The sequence below is a fragment of the Pelophylax lessonae genome, assembly GCF_965119305.1.
Source record: "Pelophylax lessonae genome assembly, chromosome: 3".
NCBI classification, from domain to species: domain Eukaryota; kingdom Metazoa; phylum Chordata; class Amphibia; order Anura; family Ranidae; genus Pelophylax; species Pelophylax lessonae.
In genome coordinates this window covers 38,998,185-39,020,094 of record NC_138770.1, presented here as the reverse complement: position 1 = coordinate 39,020,094, position 21,910 = coordinate 38,998,185, and the positions used below count along the sequence as shown (strand labels likewise).

At 45.2% G+C, this 21,910-nt stretch overlaps 5 protein-coding genes across 5 annotated transcripts in view; 3 read left to right on the top strand and 2 right to left on the bottom strand.

Annotated features, from left to right (window-relative positions):
* Window positions 1-21,910, bottom strand: part of LOC309550685 (uncharacterized protein) — a 903,485-nt gene that overhangs the window by 439,372 nt on the left and 442,203 nt on the right. The window lies entirely within an intron of this gene.
* Window positions 1-21,910, bottom strand: part of LOC309550707 (uncharacterized protein) — a 233,561-nt gene that overhangs the window by 70,748 nt on the left and 140,903 nt on the right. The window lies entirely within an intron of this gene.
* LOC309550737 (uncharacterized protein) overlaps window positions 12,894-21,910 on the top strand; it is a 578,111-nt gene continuing 569,094 nt past the window's right edge. Inside the window, exon 1 of the mRNA XM_082251074.1 lies at window positions 12,894-12,952. The gene's annotated coding sequence lies outside the window, so the exon portion shown is untranslated. The remainder of the gene's footprint in view (window positions 12,953-21,910) is intronic.
* The window catches only part of LOC309550757 (uncharacterized protein), a 245,401-nt gene continuing 236,844 nt past the window's right edge, over window positions 13,354-21,910 (top strand). Inside the window, exon 1 of the mRNA XM_082251095.1 lies at window positions 13,354-13,422. Within this exon, the coding sequence (XP_082107221.1) occupies window positions 13,359-13,422 (64 nt within the window). The 5' untranslated portion in view covers window positions 13,354-13,358. The remainder of the gene's footprint in view (window positions 13,423-21,910) is intronic.
* The window catches only part of LOC309550005 (uncharacterized protein), a gene marked incomplete at its 5' end in the record, with an annotated part of 44,667 nt that continues 43,506 nt past the window's right edge, over window positions 20,750-21,910 (top strand). The window contains one exon of the mRNA XM_082250479.1: window positions 20,750-20,850. Coding sequence (XP_082106605.1) covers window positions 20,750-20,850 — 101 coding nt within the window. The remainder of the gene's footprint in view (window positions 20,851-21,910) is intronic.

The window sequence follows — 21,910 nt, the reverse complement described above, 5'->3', positions numbered from 1 at the left end:
ACACCTTTAAGACTGAAGCTGTCATCACTCAGCGCCGGACTAGATGGCTATTTAAATCGCCGGTTCTCACTCACATGTGTTCGTTCAAACACCCTTACCTGGATGCTAACTTGGCTTGAAGCTTTCGTGCTTGCAAGCATACCTCGCTGACGGAACCTCGCTGCGCTGATCCCTGCATCCCGCTTCCGGATCATCCGCTCCTCCTGAACCAACCTTCGGCTGTATTGCTATTAGTGCTAAGTACCCCGCAGGGGAACCCTCTATAAACTTATACTAAGCTTACACTATCTAGCTCTGCATAGTAAAGACTGTTTATCACATCTGCATATCTAGATTGCTAGCTCTTGGGACTACTGCTACTTGTTCCTGCACTGGGTTGATCTCTCTTGTATGTCCACCTGCTACTCTGTCATCTGCTACCATACATGATTGCTAAACCTACCTGCATCCATCTGCTACTGTCTTACCTTCATGTGTCTGTCACCTACCACCTCCACTCAACCTGTCTCTTAAATCTTCATCACTGTGTTACTACATACATAAAGTCACTCTAGGAACCAGCTTGTTGAGTGTGTGTATTTACTAGCTGAATTAAGACCTTCCACACATGATGAGTCATTGAGGTTGGGAATGGTATCTCAGCATCTCTCTTACATGACTACTGAAGTGGAATATTTCTGCAGCTAAAAATCCACACCATACATGAAACGCAGGAGCGTTACACTTGAGGGCCAGAAATTCCAGCTTGTGAATAGGGTAATTCTTCTCTGAAGGGGACAGACTACAACTGACATACGCTATAGGGTGCAGCCTCCCTTCAATCTCTTGATACAACACTCCACCCAATCCATCCCGTCTGGCATCTACATGTAATTCATAAGACTTTGCTGGGTCTGCATAGGTTAGCACAGGGGCTTTATTAAGACTTTCCTTTAACTTCCAAAAAGCCTGTTCGCACTTAGTACTCCACTGAGCTTGGATGGACTCTTTGGATCCCTGAGGCCCCTTGCTGGGCATCTCAGTGTACTTGGCCGATGAATCCTCTCCTTCTACTTCCTTCATCAGTAACTCATTCAATGGTTTGGCTATTTGAGCGAAGTTCTTGATGAATCTTTTGTAGTAGGAGCAAAATCCTAAGAAAGACCTAAATTCTGTAATGGTAGTGGGCCTTGGTCAAGTAGTGACAGCCTTTCAGCTTCTTGCGGTCTTTGGATACCCCCGCAGCAGATACCGCATGTCCCAGGTAGGTAACGGACATCTGATAGAACTGATATTTCTCTAGAGACAGCTTCAATCCTTCTTCGTAAAGTCTCCAGAAAACCTTTTCCAGGCGAGCCTCATGCTCCTCCAGTGTCCTTCCAAAAACAATGATGTAATCTAAGTATACGAGGACTTCAATCAAATTCATATCGCCCACTGTGTTTTCTATGAGGTGCTGAAAGGTTGCCGGGGCCCCAGCCAATCCTTGGGGCATCCGATCAAATTCATAAAACCCAAATGGGCTGATGAAAGCAGTCTTCTCTCGATCATCTGGGTGCATGGGTATCTGATAGTATCCGCTCTTTAAGTCTAATACACTGAACCACTTGGCTCCAGACAAACATTGTAGTGCGTCCTCTATCCGGGGGGTAGTGTATTGATCTGGGATCGTCCTGCGATTCAGAGTGCGATAATCAATGCACATTCGAATGGTTCCATTCTTCTTGCGAACCACCACTATGGGGGAGGCGTAAGAACTGCGAGACTCCCGGATAACCCCAGACTTCTTCAATTCCACCAGTTGCTCCCAAAGGTCCTCAAGATCACTCAGCGGTATCCTTCTAGCCCTTTCTCTGAAGGGTCTGTTCTCACTGAGGCTGATCCGGTGCTGAGCACTCTTGGCACATCCAACATCATAATTGTTTTTGAGAATAACTTCTCCCATCTGGATAACTTGGTTTTCACCCGCTCCCCCTCACTTGAATGAGACAGCCGGGCGCCGGGTTGGAGTGTCTTCCGATTCACTTTCCTTGCCCCCTTCCTCCTCCAACTCAGATGGAGTTAGGGGCATGGCAGCAATCACTCGCCCCAACACCATCCGGGGCTTCAAACTAACTGGCTGCTTTGTGACATTCAGAACACTGACAGGGATCTTCCCTCCACTTCTCCACAAGGCCTTAGTCGGGACTATTTTAGGGACTAACTCTATCCCACTGTCTTCTCCCAGCAGATCTCCTTCCAACATCACGAAAGGACCCGGCTGATCTCAGGACAGCTTCACCACGGCCTTCATACAAGCTCTCTCTCCCTGCTGCAACACCCGTTCTCTGGTGTCCAGCCACCACAGCTTCCCCACTCCTTCGGCTGCGGTCTTTTGCTCTTTTAACACCCGCTGAAATGCTTGGCTTAACTGCAGATGCACTTCTTCCTCTGGTGAGCCATTTAAGGCTAAAGGAGTGAGCATTCTTCGGACCAAGTCAGTACTGGTCCCAATGATTAACGAGTTCTGTTTGGCACCAGGAGGTCATGGGCACACCACAGCTAGTGTGTCAATCACCTCCATCTTCACCCCTGCTGCAGGTTGAAACAAAATCTTCACAGGAATATACCCATCATAGGGGAACTTTTGTGGTCCCAAACCCCAAATCTCCAATTCTTCCAGTTTGCAAAGGGGAATATGCTTCAAGTGATTATAGTAAAAGTACCGGTAAAGTAATGTTACTTGGGCCCCTGTATCCAACAGAGCTTTGGTGTAGATACCCTCCACTTGAAGCGGCACTATGGGAGATGGTCCCACTAATTTTTTTGGCAGCAGCCCCTTCACAGGCTCGAACAACTTTCGCCGAACTTTAGTCACTGTTTTTTTTTATTCTACTTCGATCAACCTTCTGGGGCAGTTCAGCAGTCGCACTTCTACTGACTTCATCCTGGAGGTCCATGTTCTCTTCTCTCAGAGTGGAGTGGAGGTACCGACCCCCTGTGTCTCTTTCCCCAACCCAGGTGACCCCCATAAACTAGCTGAGATATCAGGGGAGGGTGGGGAAGCAAATCCCACCCTGCGGTGACTATGACCATTTTCACTACTATTGGAGCTCAAATTTGTCAAGGGACTCTCAATTGGCTCCTTCACTGAGTTCCCTTGAAGTTTTCCACCTTCTTTGAGAGAAAGAACTTCTGTAGGGCCTTCAATAACTCTTCCATCACCTCAGGGCTCAACCCTTTCTTTGGACACTTAGCTCGGAAGTGCCCCACCTCCGAGAATCTTAGCTCGGAAGAATCCCCAATCACAAAGAAGAAGAAGGTTGGATCCTTTAAAAAATGGAAAGAAAGCTGCGCACAAAGAAATTGTTGGGCTAAAAAGGCTGCTCGTACAAAGTATATCAAACCAAGAATAAATGAAGGGAAGGTACAGCGCCACTAAATTAAATAACTAACTAGCTGAACTTGCAGAGGTAAACCAGAGTCCATAAGTCCATATAGAGAGAAATTTCAGATGCGGAAATTATGGCCGTAAATCCAAAACCAATCTTGCAAAATAAGTTTCTGGCAGAGATCACACAAAGCAATAAAGGATGTACCCTTACCGGAAGGTTGGACCCCCTGTTACGGAAGGTCAAACAGGCGTGCAATGTCAATCACCAGGAACAAATGATGCGTCCAATTCCTCTCCAATCGTCCACAGAACATCCGGGTAGGACCATGGATCCAGTAGACCTCCTGGGGTTTATTGAGGTCTACTGGATCCATGGTCCTACCCGGATGTTCTGTGGACGATTGGAGAGGAATTGGACGCATCATTTGTTCCTGGTGATTGACATCGCACGCCTGTTTGACCTTCCGTAACAGGGGGTCCAACCTTCCGGTAAGGGTACATCCTTTATTGCTTTGTGTGATCTCTGCCAGAAACTTCTTTTGCAAGATTGGTGTTGGATTTACGGCCATAATTTCCGCATCTGAAATTTCTCTCTATATGGACTTATGGACTCTGGTTTACCTCTGCAAGTTCAGCTAGTTAGTTATTTAATTTAGTGGCGCTGTACCTTCCCTTCATGGATCCTTTAAAAGTCTTCCTGGCCTCTGATATTTTCCATTGAGCATTAGAGTTTGACACATTTGGGTCTGGGCCTGGGCCACCTGAAGCATCAGGTCAGTAGAATGTAGACTATCATCTGGTTTCTTCTTCTCCCCTGTGTCTTCCTAATGGTTCACTTCCAGTTCCACTTCACTTTCATCTTCGGAGAGACTATTCTCAACTCTAACTAGTTGGACTGCAGCTCTCTCTCTTCTCCTCTCATTGTTCAACAGGTCCCTTACACCTTGGCTCTTTTCTTCTAGAAGGGCCTCCTCCTCTCTCACTTCTCTCATGAGCTCAGGATAGGTGGGGGTGTCCTTGACCCCTTTCAGCAGTAGCTTCAGGACAATAGGGTGATTGGGTTGGGCCCGTTGCAACACTCTATCCAGTCGTACCCGATCAGCATCTTTTGGGTCAATGCCCTTCTTCAACAGAATTTGATGTAGCATTTTGTCAACCCGGGAGATAAATTCAGAGAGTCTCTCTCCCTTCTGCTGATGAGTGTGGTTGAACTTGTACAGCAAATCCGTGGTCTTCTCAACTCATCCAAATACATCAAATTGAGCATCCAGGTAGTCTTCAGCAGTGCAGTTCTTATTACCCATCCTAAAAATTTCGAATTACTTTGGCATCAGAACCTCTTAGAGTCTCGCTCAGTCTCTGTCTCTTCACTGCTTCAGACACACTCCACCCATCTACTGCCTGAGTGGCCAGGCTCATCCAGCTTTCAAAATCTTCTTTCCCACTGGGGTAGGCAGTTGGCCTGAGATGAAACGTAGTCTCCGGTAGCTCTGCTGGACCCATTAAGGACCAAGCTATCCACTAACCTACTCATATCAGCATAAAAAGAACCAGGAGGAACTCCTGTATTGTCAGCATTTTCTTCATAAAGCTAGGGCCAGGATTGGGGCTAGCGGGAGGCGAAGGAGATTTCCCTTCAGTATCTTTCTTCTTCAATAGGAAGAATACTTTAGCGGGACCTTCTCATCCAGCATCACTTCATTCACTTGGAAACTTTCAGGCACATTTTCCTGCCATTCTACAAGCACTTGGACAGCATCCAACTCGTAATCAGCTCGTGCATTCAGTATGTAGGCTCCCTGGTCTGGGGCTAAAGCTCGCACCCATCGTTGGATTTCTGCCTCCGTGCATTCACTCCCAGTAATTTCCAGGATGATGCCTCGGTCTTGAAACCGAGCCCAGGCTCGGCGAGAGTCAGGCTCATAGTTCCTCCCATAACTGGTTAGTGGGCGGGTGCACTCAGGGCTGAAGTGGCACCGAGGATCCAGGACGGGCCCCCAAATGTAGCATGGCCCCCACAGGGGATGCTGAGAATGTTCGTTTCCTCCATGCTCCCTTGACCCTGAGGTACCTCCAACCCGCTAGACACTATTGGTTCTAACATGGTAGTTCAGAGAAACAACAATGACACTTGAATATCAATATATCAGTTTACTGACTTGAAAAGGAAATAAACAGATATAGTTTCAACACAACTGGAAATATCAGCATAAAGAGCAAAAGTGAGATTCTGAATCTTCAAGTCTCAGAATCACTGTGAAGCCTAAAACTCAGAATCTCATATAACAATATCTAACTAAAGAAGTATATGGATTTGAATGCAATAACAATGCAATTTCTCTTATAAATGTATGACAGTGACAATCAGACATCTGACTCTATATTAATTTTAGATAAAGCAATTAGATCTAACTAACTCAGCTGCATATATATATATATATATATATATATATATATATATATCTCAATAGAATACATTTCAATCTTAAATATAACCCGAAAGAGTGCACTCTGTCACCTAAAGGGGGCCCCCTTATCTACAAATTAAATTAGTCTCTTTCTGGCAAGGCCTTGCTAATCTTCACCGGCAGTAGGGTCCCTTAACATTCCATGAATGATATTTGTAATCCAAAGAGAAAAGGGGGGTATTTGTAATCCAGATTCTGTCTAAGATTGAATCAGTATAAATCACTGTATGTATACAAATGCGGCCTCCCGGATCGCCACGCACTATATAAAAACTCAAGAGTGTCCTATGGCAACCGCTCCGTTATATTGGAGGTGCTTCCTGTGTCTGTGCTGTGTCACAGGCCCTTTCTCTCGGTCAGTGAGCCGCTGCACTCACTATAATTAGGTATCTTTCACCCAATCCTCCGGCAGTCCTCCGCACCAGGCCGGTCACTCCTCAGTGGTGTCCACCACCTCTCCAAGGTGCCTCCGCACTAAATCAATCACTCCTCCGTGACATCCGCCACCTCTCCAAGGTGTCTCCGCACTAAGCCACAGCCTCTGCTCACTCTGCTCTCCACAGCAGTTCTCCCATTCCTCCACACCACACGCGGTTCCCCTGGCAAGAGAGTGAACATCCGGCCCCACCCCTTATTTATAGACTCTCCCATAATCCTCCGCGGAACCTGCAGCTCCCTGGGATTATAGTTCAATCCAGCCCACTTTCCACAATCTTCGTCCTTCTTTTGACCACATCTCCCACAATCCAACACACCACTCTTTCAGGAGAAACCCACAATAAGCAACAAACTTAAAGGAACAGTACGTCAGCCTTTACTATTTTGGAAGCGATTTCTTCACTTGGCTACATATAAAACAGTAAAAAAGTGCTCAATCTAACACATATGCTCAACTAATTACATTCAGTGTCAAATCACTTGGAGATAAAGTGCACAAAATGTAGGTTATAACAAAACACACCGCTCCCAGTGATGAACGGTATTTTCCAGCGCTCCACCCGTGTATAGAGATAATGTGCCTCTTACCGGAATCTATTGATCTCTAAATGATAGGAGATCATAATCAGCTCTGGATGACAAGTATTGTATGCTGCTCCTTAGTCACAGGCGCAGACACCTCTCAGATGGATGGATCGCTTGCCTTATGATATGCAGCTTAGCCTTCACTCCCGGCTTTTCCTCTCACTCAGAACATGTAAGGTATGTGAACAAAGAGGAGAGACTCATGGTGAAGTATGTAAGCTGTAAAATTTATTAAAAACTGCTATTGCACTTACATTCAAATAAAAGCAGCCAGGCGGTAAAGAGGATAGTCAGACAGTGGGTTGCCCCAGCAGGTCCGGATCACAATAACGTCTCAACTCCTGTCTCCTTCCGACGCCTCATAAAAGGCTACGTCTGGGAATGGAGGATCGGCTCTATGATATTGAGGTCCAGCTACGGCAGCCCCCAGGGAAGGTGCGAGATTTCCTCTGCATGCTCGGAATGAGAGAGATAATTCTAGCCCCAGACCTCCTCCATAACACTAAACTGATGACCTATAGGGGGCTTTTGAAGAGTCACCTGTAGAAAATATAGGGTACTGTCACCATTTCACAGACACACACAAATTTAAGGTTTGACATGTTGGGTATCTATTTACTCAAGGAAACCTTGTCTTTTATATTTTACCAAATAATTGTGTAATTTATTGTGTTTGTTTGCCCTAAAATTCAGTTTAGTGTATTTTTTACTGACATTTTGCTTTTCCTATGCCTTTGAGGTAATCTAATTTGACATAAAATATTGGATCTCGGCTCCGTGATTTATATTTTCATAGACCCGCCGCCACTTTTACATTTAGTAGCCAAGATCAGGGAAGTGACAGGGGTAGGAGCGGAGATGACTCATGTTGCAGCTGAGATGTTTTAATGTAACCACCGCAACAGCTGATGCGGTGTAACGTTACAACACACTACCGTGAAAATTCCCTACCCTCCGAGCATGCGCACTAGTAAGCTCCTCAGCTGTTCAATGACGTAGGTGCACCAGAAGTGAGGAGGGTAGGAAATTTTCACGGGTATGGTTTTTTCACGGAACACCGGTATGTGACCTCCACTTTCACAAGTTGTGTCTATTGGTTGTTTGTTACATTAAAGTTAATCAAAAGAAATAAAAAAAAAAGTAGAGTGGAGGTCACAGGTTTCCTGTCAAAAATGGAGCTCGAGTCTGCAGCCAGACCCCTTGGAATTCGTTGTGGTGTAACGTTAAAAAACCATACCTCGTTAGAATTCCATACCCTCGTCACTTCCGGTCTGAAACAGCTGAGCGGCGCAGCAGTGCGCATGCTCAGAGCCCCGGATACGTCATTGCACAGCAGAGAAGTTCACAAGTACGCATGCTCGGAGGGAATGAAATTATTACGGAGTGTGTGTAATGTTATACTTGCGGCGGTTACATTAAAACAGTTCGGCGGCAACATGGAGCATCTCCTCCCCTATCCCTGACACTTCCCTGATCTCGGCTAATAAATATAAAAGCGGCGGCGGGTGTATGAAATGTAAGTGACGGCGATCTCGGCTCCGTGATCCGCTTTTATATTTATTAGCCGAGATGAGGGAAGTGAGAGGGATAGGAGCGGAGATGACTCATGTTGCAGAGGAGCTGTTTTAATGTAACGGCGGCAAGTGTAACATTACACACAGTACTGTGAGAAATCCATACCCTCCGTAGGTGCACCGGAAGTGACGAGGGCATGGTTTTCTCACGGGTATGGTTTTTTCACGGAACACGGAACAGTTGAATACAGACAGGAAGTGATGTCAGGTACAGACAGGAAGTGATGTCAGATATAAATAAGAAGTTCCAGGTGAGAGGTGAGTTGGGAGGAAGTAAAGGGAAGACATTGCTGGAAGTGGCAGCAGAGGAGGTAATAAGATCTTATTTTCTATTTACACCCAGTAACCCCCCCATCATGTCCGTTCTCTTCCTCCATAGTCACTGTGACGTCTTTTATCTCCAGCAGATGATGATACACACATATATAGTGTGGAAATCTAGATTAACCCCTTCAGGGTCAGAACATTTCCCCACTTACGGGGCCGGAACATTCTCTTCATTCTGGAGATACATTCTAGTAATATGTTCCTCTAAACAAACAGCACTGACAATAAATAGACAAGGCAATGACCATACATGGCCTACAAAGGGCAATTATTACACTACACTCATCTCGACTACTGCAACTCCCTCCTCATTGGATTACCTTTACATAGACTATCTCTCCTTCAGGCCATAATGAATGCTGCTGCAAGACTCATCCACCTTACCAATCGTTCAGTGTCCTCCACCCCTCTCTGCCAATCCCTTCACTGGCTTCCACTCACCCAACGAATACAATTCAAAGTACTAACAATAGTTTACAATGCCATCCACAACTCTGCCCCCAACTACATCACTAACCTGATCTCAAAATATCAACCGAGACCTCCTGCTCTAGGTCCCCTGTCACCTGCTCCCATGCTCACCTCCAGGATTTCTCCAGAATTCCTCCCATCCTTTGGAACTCTTTACCCCAATCTGTCCGACTGTCCCCTAATCTATCCATCTTTAGACGATCCCCGAAAACCCTTCTCTTTAAAGAAGCCTATCCAGCTTCTAACTAATACACTGTTTCAGTTTCTCCATCAGCTCATCCCCTACAGCTATTACCTTTTGTATCAATAGACCCTCCCTTTTAGATTGTAAGCTCTAATGAGCAGGGCCCTATGATTCCTTTTGTACCAAATTGTATTGTAACTGTAATGTCTGCCTTCATTTTGTTAAGCACTGCGCAAACTGTTGGCGCTATATAAATCCTGTATAGTAATAATATCTACACAGGCAGCCAATGGGCAATCATTACAATATGCAGCCAACACAATGATGGAGCGCAGGGGTCAGGAGTATGGAGCATAGAGCCCCTTACATTGCTGGTCAGGAGGAAGAAAACATTCCCCAGCCTGCCTTGAAGAATATCTTCCATCATTGGTATCAGAGGGAGGGAAATACTGAAGGTTCTGAGGGAAGAAGAGGAGCTGAAGGTGTACTAAGGATGGGGGAAATTGGGGCCCCTGAGGGGGTAGTGGGGTTGAAAAGCTCTGAGGGGGATGAACATTTCTGAGGGGGTATTGGGGATGGACTCTAGGGCCCTTGTTAGGGTTGGTGGGCAGCAGGGCTCTGAGAGAAGAGGAGGTTGTAGGGCTCAGGGGGACTCTAAGGTAGGAAGAGGGCTCTTGGTCTATGATGGTCCTCCCACCTGAACTTACTGTTCAGGCATCCTTACAGAACTCCTGCTAGGAAAGGAGTGCAACCTTCACCTTCTTACTATATCACTGGTCAAATAACTTTTCCAAAAAGCTAGTGGCAGTCCTTCACCCCCTTGGTGGACACTCATTCTGTTTGCACAGTATTGCCTAATAGGTGGTTAGGGTGGGAGGCAGTCCAATACCTTCCCATGACACAGGGTCTGGCAATGCCCTGTGCGGGAATTCAGAGCACCAGGAGCCCACTGCCATTCTGTACAATGTCCTGGTTACTGGAGTATACTTGGCAACCAAGAGAGCAAACCCCTCCCCATGCTATCCTCTTCCTACCCACCAGCAGCAGCCTCCTTCCATTCAATCTAATCCATTCTTACTACAGAGAGTGACATCACTCCTGTCAGTCAGCAGGCTGCCAGAGATTGGAGCCTTGCAGTCAGAGTTCTGCCAATTATCCAGATTAGCTGGCAACTCCGCCCAAAAGTCAGCAGGTTCCCCTACCTGGACATCATGATGACCCTACATTGACTTCACAGCACTGCCTCAGAGCAAACAAGAATACAGAATAAGGCTCATATTAATAACAGAGTAAAAGGAATTTCTGTGTTCCCATGGGGGTAGTGGTTACTAAATGTACAAACCCAATTTCCAAAAAAGCTGGGACACTGTACAAATTGTGAATAAAAATGGAATGCAATGATGTGGAAGTTTCAAATTTCAATATTTTATTCAGAATACAACATAGGTGACAATCAAATGTTTAAACTGAGAAAATGTATCATTTTAATGGAAAAATAAGTTGATTTTAAATTTCATGGCATCAACACATCTCAAAAAAAGTTGGGACAAGGCCATGTTTACCACTGTGTGGCCTCCCCTCTTCTTTTTATAACAGTCTGCAAACGTCTGGGGACTGAAGAGACAAGTTGCTCAAGTTTAGGAATAGGAATGTTGTCCCATTCTTGTCTAATACAGGCTTCTAGTTGCTCAACTGTCTTAGGTCTTCTTTGTCGCATCTTCTTCTTCATGATGCGCCAAATGTTTTCTATGGGTGAAAGATCCGGACTGCAGGCTGGCCATTTCAGTACCCGGATCCTTCTTCTACACAGCCATGATGTTGTAATTGATGCAGTATGTGGTCTGGCATTGTCATGTTGGAAAATGCAAGGTCTTCCCTGAAAGAGACGACGTCTGGATGGGAGCATATGTTGTTCTAGAACTTGGATATACCTTTCAGCATTGATGGTGCCTTTCCAGATGTGTAAGCTGCCAATGCCACACGCACTCATGCAACCCCATACCATCAGTGATGCAGGCTTCTGAACTGAGCGCTGATAACAACTTGGGTTGTCCTTGTCCTCTTTAGTCCGGATGACATGGCGTCCCAGTTTTCGAAAAAGAACTTCAAATTTTGATTCGTCTGACCACAGAACAGTTTTCCACTTTGCCACAGTCTATTTTAAATGAGCCTTGGCCCAGAGAAAACGCCTGCGCTTCTGGATCATGTTTAGATTTGGCTTCTTTTTTGGCCTATAGAGTTTTAGCTGGCAACGGCGAATGGCACGGTGGATTGTGTTCACCGACAATGTTTTCTGGAAGTATTCCTGAGCCCATGATGTGATTTCCATTACAGTAGCATTCCTGTATGTGATGCAGTGCCGTCTAAGGGCCCGAAGATCACAGGCATCCAATATGGTTTTCCGACCTTGACCCTTTCGCACAGAGATTGTTCCAGATTCTCTGAATCTTTGGATGATATTATGCACTGTAGATGATGATAACTTCAAACTCTTTGCAATTTTTCTCTGAGAAACTCCTTTCTGATATTGCTCCACTATTTTTCACCACCAATTGACCTAATAAGTTGAAAATTGGTCCTCCAGCTGTTCCTTATATATACATTTAACTTTTTCGGCCTCTTATTGCTACCTGTCCCAACTTTTTTGAAATGTGTAGCTCTCATGAAATCCAAAATGAGTCAAAATTTGGCATTATATTTCAAAATGTCTCACTTTCAACTTTTGATGTTATCTATATTATATTGTGAATAAAACATAAGTTTATGAGATTTTTAAATTAGTCCATTCCTTCTTTACTCACAATTTGTACAGTGTCCCAACTTTTTTGGAATTGGGTTTGTACAGCAATCCTCCTATTACCAACCCCCCCCCCCCTTTCCTCACATCCACACATCCTATTATACATACAAATAATTCTTACTTTCATTCCCCAAAGTTATCTGTCTACAAGGAAACCTGTCACTGTGTATTTCTCCATGGAGGAGTGGGAGTATTTAGAAGGACACAAGGATCTTTACAAGGACGTCATGATGGAGAATCAGCCGCCCCTCACATCACCGGGTAAGAGGAGACTTTATTGTAAAGGAGAGAGCAGTACGGAGGATCCACCTAGATCCCCCATCATCTGATAAACACATAGAAACAATGTATTCAGTCAGTGTGTGTGTTTCCTACAGATGGATCCAGTAATGAGAACCCACCAGAGAGATGTCCCCGTCCTCTGTATTCCTGGGTGTCCACACAGGAAGGTCACACCATCCCTCACCATCATCAGGTAGATGATGAACAATCACTGACAGATATGATTAATACACAGCATGTTTGTTATAATAAATGTTTTATTATATCATTCAGAGTGGAATCCTCGGGGATAATAATATTGTTGTTAAAGAAGAATACAAAGAGGAGGATGAGAAATATGGTTTGATGGTGGAGTTTTCAGAAGGACACAAGGATATGATAGATACCAGGAACCCATCAGAGAGATGTCCCCATCCTCTGTATTCCCGGGATTCCACACAGGAAGATCACACCATCCCTCATCATTACAAGGTTGGTGGGATGGAACATCTAGTACATGGATTTGTGGAGACAATGGGGTTTATTTACTAAGGGCAAATCGACTATGCATTACAAGTGCACTTGGAAGTGCAGTCGCTGTAGGGGAAGATCTGAAATGAGGGGAAGATCCAATCATGTGCAAGCAAAAATTCTGGTTTTAATTTTCCCTGAATGTCCCCCTCAGATCTACAGCGACTGCACATCCAAGTGCACTACCAAGTGCACTTGTAGTGCACATTGGATTTGCCTTTAGCGACTAAACCCCAATGTGTGTAACAATATTAAACCCTTTGTCTTACAGATAATCTTTTCTATCCTTCTCTTGGTTTAGGGTGAAGATCTGAAAGATATAAAAGTTGAGGTTAAAGAAGAAGAGATCAGCAATGATCAGCAGTCTATGGAGGAGGATGGAATAATAAGGCTAATTATAGAGGAGGACACTCCTACAGAGATCAGCACAGGTGGGTCATTAACACTAAATACATTCATCCACCCATACTACTCACTGATTGGTCCAGAGTAGGGCAGGGACTGGGTGATATCAGCCTGTAATACCCTGGTCACTTTCCTGAGCTGTGTTCCCCGTCCTGTATTCCTGTATTTCTCTCGGATAATCTTCCTTCTCTGTGCTGCAGGCACAATTAATGTATATAGACTGGATTTATGTAGATTCTGGGGTTCAGCTGGCAGCAATATGTTGATTTTTACTATAGGCGTTGTCCAACCTGAGGTATATGTCTTGGACCTTCTGCCCATGCCTGGGTCTAGTAAGATCTCTGACAGAACAATTCTCCCAGAGTTACTTGCTCTGTTGTCTGCTGGCTGTGCGGGGTGGAGGGATATGTCTGTATAGTCTCAGACCCAAGTCACTGAGTGCAGTCTCAGGAGATGGGAGGCCTCGGTGTGGGACGTCTGCAACTTGTCTCAAGGAAACCTTTAAAGTGATACAGACAGAAAAGTGTTAATTGCTAATTGTTAATTCATTCATATAAATCATATACAGTATATCACGCCACTGTATTTTTATTTTTTAAATCCTCTATGTACCTTATTCCCTCAGCGCTGTTGTGTGGTCAGATGATCTCTCCCTGTTCTTTGGCATCTACAGGGAAAGATCCTCGGGGGAGGGGCTTCTATAACTTCTATGTAGGCTCTCCACAGTTCTGTGTGTGGTCAGCCCTGGTTGGTGCTGTGCCAGTCATATGGCTACAAAAATGAACAATTCAAATTAGAATATAAATATCAAATAACTGTTTTACAGCTCCCTATAAATCTTTATTGAACATCAAATGTGTATTTGTTTTAGCACTATTATGGTGTAGGCGGAGTCAGAGATGACTGACCCTAGCTTTCATTTTGTTCAAGCGGCATCTGCATTCAAGGCTCTTTTTTTTACTTTACAGGTATTAGCAACTTTATTACATATATTTAAAACTGATTTACATTAAACCTAAGCTTTATTGTGAGTTTCTTAGTGAATGTAATCAGTCAGCCTTTCATATCCCACCTTCATAGTGTTTAGCTTTAAAGAGTAGGAAGAGTTCCTTACCGCTGTGTATATACCCCACATGTGTGACTATAGCCATATGGGTTGCACAGATAAGAAAAAGGAAGAAATTAAGAGTTTAGAAGGGAACTGAAATTGGAGCATGCTCTGTAGAGGACACCAGCTGGTCTAAATAACCTCAACCTGCAGTGGGCACACAGAAAATACAGGAGGGGCAGCTGAAGGCAGGATCATTCAAGTACAATTATTTCTACACAAAGGAAATGCTTTAGTGGCTTTGTTACATAGTTAGTCTGGTTTAAAAAAGACCCAAGTCTATCTAGTTCAACCAAAAAAACTTAAAAAAATGTTTTTATACATTCCTATGTACACAAACCTATATCCACAGTTGATTAAGAGGAAGACAAAAAAAAAACCAAAAAAGCATGAACCAATTTGCTCCAGAAGGGGGAAAAACTTCCATCCTGATCACACATGAGGCAATCGGATATTCTCTGGATTAAATTTACCTATAAACATTAGTACCCAGTTATATTATGTACACCCAGGAAAGAATCCAGGCCTTTTTATAAAACAATCTACTGAGTTGGCCAGAACCACCTCTGGAGGGAGTCTATTCCACATTTTCACAGCTCTTACGGTGAAGAAACCTTTCCGTATTTGGAGACAAAATCTGTTTTTCTCTAGACTTAGAGTGCCCCCTTGTCCTTTGTGATGACCTTAAAGTGAACAACTCAACACCAAGTTCACTATATGGACCCCTTATGTATTTATACATGGAGATCATATCCCCCCTTATGTATTTATACATGGTGATCAAATCCCCCCTTATGTATTTATACATGGTGATCAAATCCCCCCCTTATGTATTTATACATGGTGATCATATCCCCCCTTATGCATTTATACATGGTGATCATATCATATCCCCCCTTTTGTATTTATACATGGAGATCACATCCCCCCCTTATGTATTTATACATGGAGATCATATCCCCCCTCATGTATTTATACATGGTGATCATATCCCCCCTTATGTATTTATACACGGAGATCATATCCCCCCTTTTATACATTTATACATGGAGATCATATCCCCCCTCATGTATTTATACATTGAGATCATATCCCCCCTTATGTATTTATACACGGAGATCATATCCCCCTTATGTATTTATACACGGAGATCATATCCCCCGTTATGTATTTATACATGGAGATCATATCCCCCTTATGTATTTATACATGGAGATCATATCCCCCTTATGTATTTATACATGGAGATCATATCCCTCCTTATGTATTTATACATGGAGATCATATCCCTCCTTATGTATTTATACATGGAGATCATATCCCCCCTTATGTATTTATACATGGAGATCATATCCCCCCTATGTATTTATACATGGAGATCATATCCCCCCTTATGTATTTATACATGGTGATCATATCCCTCCTTATGTATTTATACATGGAGATCATATCCCCCCTATGTATTTATACATGGAGATCATATCCCCCCCTTATGTATTTATACATGGTGATCATATCCCTCCTTATGTATTTATACATGGAGATCATATCCCCCCTTATGTATTTATACATGGAGACCATATCCCCCCTTATGTATTTATAGATGGTGATCATATCCCTCCTTATGTATTTATACATGGTGATCATATCCTCCCCTTATGTATTTATACATGGAGATCATATCTCCCCGTATGTATTTATACATGGAGATCATATCCCCCCTTATGTATTTATACATGGTGATCATATCCCCCTTATGTATTTATACATGGTGATCATATTCCCCCTTATGTATTTATACATGGAGATCATATCCCCTCTTATGTATTTATACATGGTCATGTGACCTCGGATGGGCGACCTGAGGGACTGGATTGAGAGAGATTGTGCTGCCATGTGGCCTCAGGTGGAAGTCCTGAGGGCCCGGAGTTAGTGAGAGTGACTGTGATTCTACTGGGAATTTTTGCATCCTTGTTTACTTTTTACATATTCTGTTATATTCTTTGTAAAATTTTAAACGCTGATAGTGTTCCTTCATTTTTATATTTTTTATAAACTCTTTTTTTATTATTTAGAGATTTTTAAACTTTGGCCTTGAGCCAAATAGGTTTTATTTTTTAGCCTTTTAAACATATGGGAATATACTTTTCATCGAGTTTGCATACAGACTTTTTTGTGGTATTCCCATTTCTGTTCTGTGTTCATTGATGCCAATATTCCCTCCCAGTCTAAGTCTTGGAGAGCAGCCCTCATCCTTGGAAAAGTTTCTATCGTAAAGTTGAGTGTTTTTATATTTCTAGTATGTGTTTGTTGCTTACAGCTATCATTAGATGAAATCATGTTATGGTCACTGCTACCCAGATGTTCTTTTATATGAATATTAGTAATAAGCTCTGCATGGTTTGAGATTACCAGGTCCAACAGAGCATTTCTAGTGGGGGCCTTTATGAAACTGACCGTAAAATTGTCTTGTAACAAGTTTGTACATTTTTACACTTTAACTGTTCCAGCAGTGCCATTACTCCAGTTAATCTCCGGGTAGTTAAAATCCCCCATTATTATCACTGTCCCAGCCCTTTCTATGTGTGCAAGTCTCCACCTCCTCATTAACACCGGGAGGTCTATAACAAATGATAACTTTTGTAGTATGCACAACCATGTACATTTCCACCCATAATGCTTCAGCCTCATCACACTTTCCATCAACTAGGTCCTCTTTCACACTCGCTTTGAGATCACTTCTCACATAGAGAGAGACACCACCACCTTTCCTTTTTACCCCGTCTCTCTGAAAGTGTTCATAGCCAGGAATGATAATAGCCCAGTCATGTGAGTGTATAGCATGTAATGAGAGTTTTTCATAGGCTGGATTTAATGACACTTTAACATACCACTGATACTGAATATCAATATTATAGGTCCTGATTCCTACACTCTATTATTTATATTTCATGTTATGTAGTCATAAGCTCTGCACTCTATATTTCTCTTATATCCTCTGACAGATGCAGCTCTTCATAGTTTCTTCACCAATGGGTAATGTGCCATCTACAGGAGTAGACTAGGCAGTGAACTTTTCACCTGACATGCCTATAGGGGCTGTCCCTCATGACATTACCCCAGACACACTGTGCTCACTAATCAGTTTCTTGCTGCCTAGTGAAGGAGTAGGACCTAGGTTTACCTGCTGGGACTTCGGTCTCAGTTTTTATTTTCTATTGAAAATGTTTGTTTCTCTTTACTCACTATCGCTAGCTAGTGTCAGGGGGATCCTCCTGATGAACTACAAGCGATAGCCGAGTTGAGGTTTCGTACTGGATAATCTAGATCCTTATGGTCTTCCAGCCTGGCCAACGAGCGTGAGCAGGTTGTGGTTTGCCCAGGCCTCACCATGACAGAGCCCCGACGGGTGGGGAGGAGCCTGTGAGCAGATGCTTCACCGGGACGCATCAACCTGGAACGCCCTGAGTTGCAGCGTACCCCTTTTCTGGCTGGCAGCACCCCCACTCAGGGTGTGAGGCGAGCTGTTTTGGAGCGAAGCCCCTCGGTCCAGGGTATGGTAAGTGATGCAACACCCCCTGTGTCCCTGGGACAGATATCTGTGGGAGTGATGTGGGCCAACTCCTGGGGATAGCAGAGCTGTGTCCCTCTGAAAGATCCCCCAGGCCTGTCAGGACAGGTCCTGCCCTCCCTGCTCCCTCTGGGGGCGCAATAGCAGCGTCTTAACGCCTAGGGGGGTGTGAAGATGTTACCTTGTCCTGGGGGATCCCCTGCAGTGGATTCCCGTGGTGGCCTCATTCCCTGGGCTCCTGAACGCTGGTGCCATTTTCGGCCGTCATTTTGGGTGTGGGCATCAGGCTGCATCAGTTTAAGGGCAGGAGCCATTTTCCTTGCATTGCTGAGTGTTTGGCGCCGTTTTCGGGTGCCATCTTAAGTGTGGGCAGGCCGCGCTGTGTGGGCGGCGGCCATTTTCCCTGTGCTTTCCTATATTTTTCCATGTTATTGTAGCTAAGGGTGTTCGGCCTCTCGTGATGTTTGGTCACTTCCTCCCAGAAGTTTCACTTGCTGAAGACAGCTTGCAGAGCGTTGGCTGCTCCAGGTTCTGACACAGTAAGGGGGTTTTTAGTCCTTGGGCATTACTCGGACACACTTGGCTCCTATCAGGATACCTGTTAGCTTAAAGGGGGACTCCGGCGGTGTAGCGGTGCGGACAGCAATCGCAATTTAAAGGGCAAGTGCACTCTTTTTTTTTTTCTGCCTTGCTAAAAATGGAGTCCCAAGGTGAAAATTTCCCCTCTGATCTTATTTGTGCATCCGGACCATCCAGATCAACCTTCTATAGTGTCTGTCTGCAACCTTAGAAACTCTGGCGTCCAAAGTAGATCTTGTAATGAAACAAGTTGCTATCCAAAAACGGCCGATGCCCTCTCAGTCCTCTGATTCAGAGCCTGATGTGGTTGCCACAGACAATGCCCTCCCTGAGGGATCCCTGTCAGACGGCGAGGAGGATGAGTCCTCAGCTGCAGCGTGGGAAAACGCTTTGGTGGAAGTACTGGTTCGCAGTCAGGGAGACTTTGCATATTGATGATGAGCCCACAGAGTCAGGAAAGCGGGTTGTCTTCGGCTCCCGCAAAGCCCAGAAGTCAGGTCAGGTTTTTCCTTCCCCCGAGGAATTTCACAATATCGTGAACGAGCAATGGCAGCGCATTAAGCACATGCTGGTGGTGCCCAATCGTTTTCAACGCCGTTACCCTTTTGCAGACTCAGTTTCCAATCGCTGGACAGTGTCACCTAAGGTGGACCACATTGTGTCAAAGTTGAATAAGTCAACGGTGGTACCCGTGGCTGACTCCCCGGTGTTTACGGACCCGGTGGACAGGCGCATGGAAGCGCTTTCCCGCCACCTGCACTTGGTGGCGGTCTCACTCCTAAAACCTGTGTTCTCCTCCGTTTTGGTTTCTCAGAAGGTTACGGAATGGATCAAGGTGCTTAAGAGCCACTTGCTGGCTGAGTCAGTTCCTCCAACTCTCATTGAGCTCACGGATCAGATGGCCCAGGCCATGGTATATCTGTGTGATGCGGCCCTGGACGAGGCTCCTCTGGTCGCCAGAGTATCGGCGGTGGGGATCGCCTTTTGCCACATGGTGTGGCTGTAGAGCTGGTCAGCAGGCCAGGCTTCTAAGAAGGCCGTGTCTGATCTTCCCTTTTTGGGTAAATGCCTTTTTGGTGACTTCTTGGATGAGCTAATCAAGGGTCTCACAGGGGGTAAGAGTACTCTTCTCTCCAATCCGCAAAAGGTAAGGCACCTCGCGGTAAGCAGGGACCTTCCTTCAAGGCTCACCAGGGTCTTTTTCGTGCCTCAAGGGCGCAGGAAAAAGGTAAACCGTTCAGAGCCTCCGGTGGAAACAAGGAGGCCTGGTCGGGTAAGCCCAAGGCTGGGCAGTCCGGTTCAACGGACAAGTCCTCCTCTGCATGAAGGGACGCCCTCACCTGGTTCAGGGGTGGGGGGACGTCTGCGTTACTTTCAGGAACCCTGGACGCCTCTGATTCAAGACAAGTGGGTTAACAAATTGCTTCGTACAGGGTACAAGATCGAATTTCGGTCTCGCCCAGCAGACAGGTTCTTTCCATCAAATCTCTGTCTGTCTCCGGATCATTTAACGGATCTCAAGGGGGCAGCGCAAGATCTTCTTGCACAGGGAGTTATTGTCCCGGTTCCTCAGCGGGACAGGTTTCGAGGTTTTTACTCAAACCTGTTCACAGTGCCCAGGAAGGAGGGCAAGGTGCGTCCAATTCTGGACCTCAAGTCACTAAACCGCTTTGTGCAGGTGCAGAAGTTCCGGATGGAATCCGTCCGGTCCGTGGTGGCGTCTTTAAACCAAGGAGATTTTCTGGACTCCATCGATTTGAAGGATGCATATCTGCACATCCCTATTTACGAGGGCCTTCAGCGGTATCTCCCTTTCGCTGTGGCGGAAAGCATTTCAATTTGTCGCATTACCCTATCTGGACGATCTCTTGTTAAGGGCGAGCTTGTGTGCCACTCTGTCGGGTGATCTGACCGTCACGGTTCAGACGCTCTAGGAGTTTGGGTGGACCATCAACTTCCAGAAGTCTGCACTGACCCTGTCAGTACGTCTGAATTATCTGGGCATGGTCTTGGACTCCGCTCAAGCAAAGGCCTTCGAGGCGGTCCTGTTTGCCCAGTTTCACACAAGGCCTCTACAAGCAGAGATCCTTGCCAAATGGAACAAGGATCAGCAGTCTTTGGACAGGATGATATGTCTAAGCCGTCTCACGAGGTCAGAGCTGTCATGGTGGCTTCGGTCGTCTGCTCTGTGCCAAGGCAGGTCGTTTCTGCCACTGTTGTGGACGGTGATTACCATGGAGGCCAGCCTGACGGGCTGGGGTGGGGTATTGGACACGCTTTGTGCCCAAGGTCTGGTAGACGGAGGAAACATCCTTACCGATCAATGTTCTGGAGCTCACGGCGATCAAACTCTGCCTGCTCCATTGGAATTCTAGGCTCCATGGTCTCCCGGTTCGGGTGCAATCTGTAATGCTCTGGGGTTTGATTTTGTGAACTGGATTTGCAGCTGCAGAATTTCCACTCAGTAGTCGTGTAGAGATGTGTTGAATCACCTTATCCAACTCTCTTGACTCATCATGGTGGTTCAGCCTGCTTCAGTATGCACACACACAAACACTCAGAGATGATGTTGTTGGAGTGATAGAGGTCTATGCAATAGTAGTGAGGTGATATACTGAAGGGATAGGCTTGAGTAGTGATAGCAAATAATAATAAGCACTCAGGTAGTAATGTTGCAGGAGTGATAGCAGATGGTGATGGATTTTATGCAGGAGAGATAGCAATCATGTACAGGTAATAGGTGATAGGTGATAACAGATGAAGTGTACAGGATATGCTAAGCAAACACAAGGATATAGGTTACAGGTGGTAGTAGGTTCAAGAGCTAACACTCTAGGTAGCGATGCAGGTGATAGATGGTGAGAGCATGTATCTTAGAGCTTAGTAACAGTTCTTATTATGCAGAAAGATATAGCAAGTGGTTTGGTAGAAAGGGATCCCCTGCGGGGTACTTATCACAGGCTGGTGAGCGAGGGTAAGGATCAGGTAGCGAGGTAAAGGATCAGGTAGCGAGGTAAAGGATCAAGTAGCGAGGCTCCGGTCAGTCCAGGTATAGGGAAGATAGCTGGAGGATACGGCAGCGTCAGTCAGGCTTGTATTATGAGCGGTTGCACGAACACCTCGTGAGTGCAGACCGTCGGTTGAAATAGCCGCTCAGAGCGGCGCCTAGTGATGACGTCATCAGTTGTTAAAGAGACATGCAGCTATATGCGTTCCATCTACCTGAATGGTGGAACGCAACCTGGAAGTAAGAGGC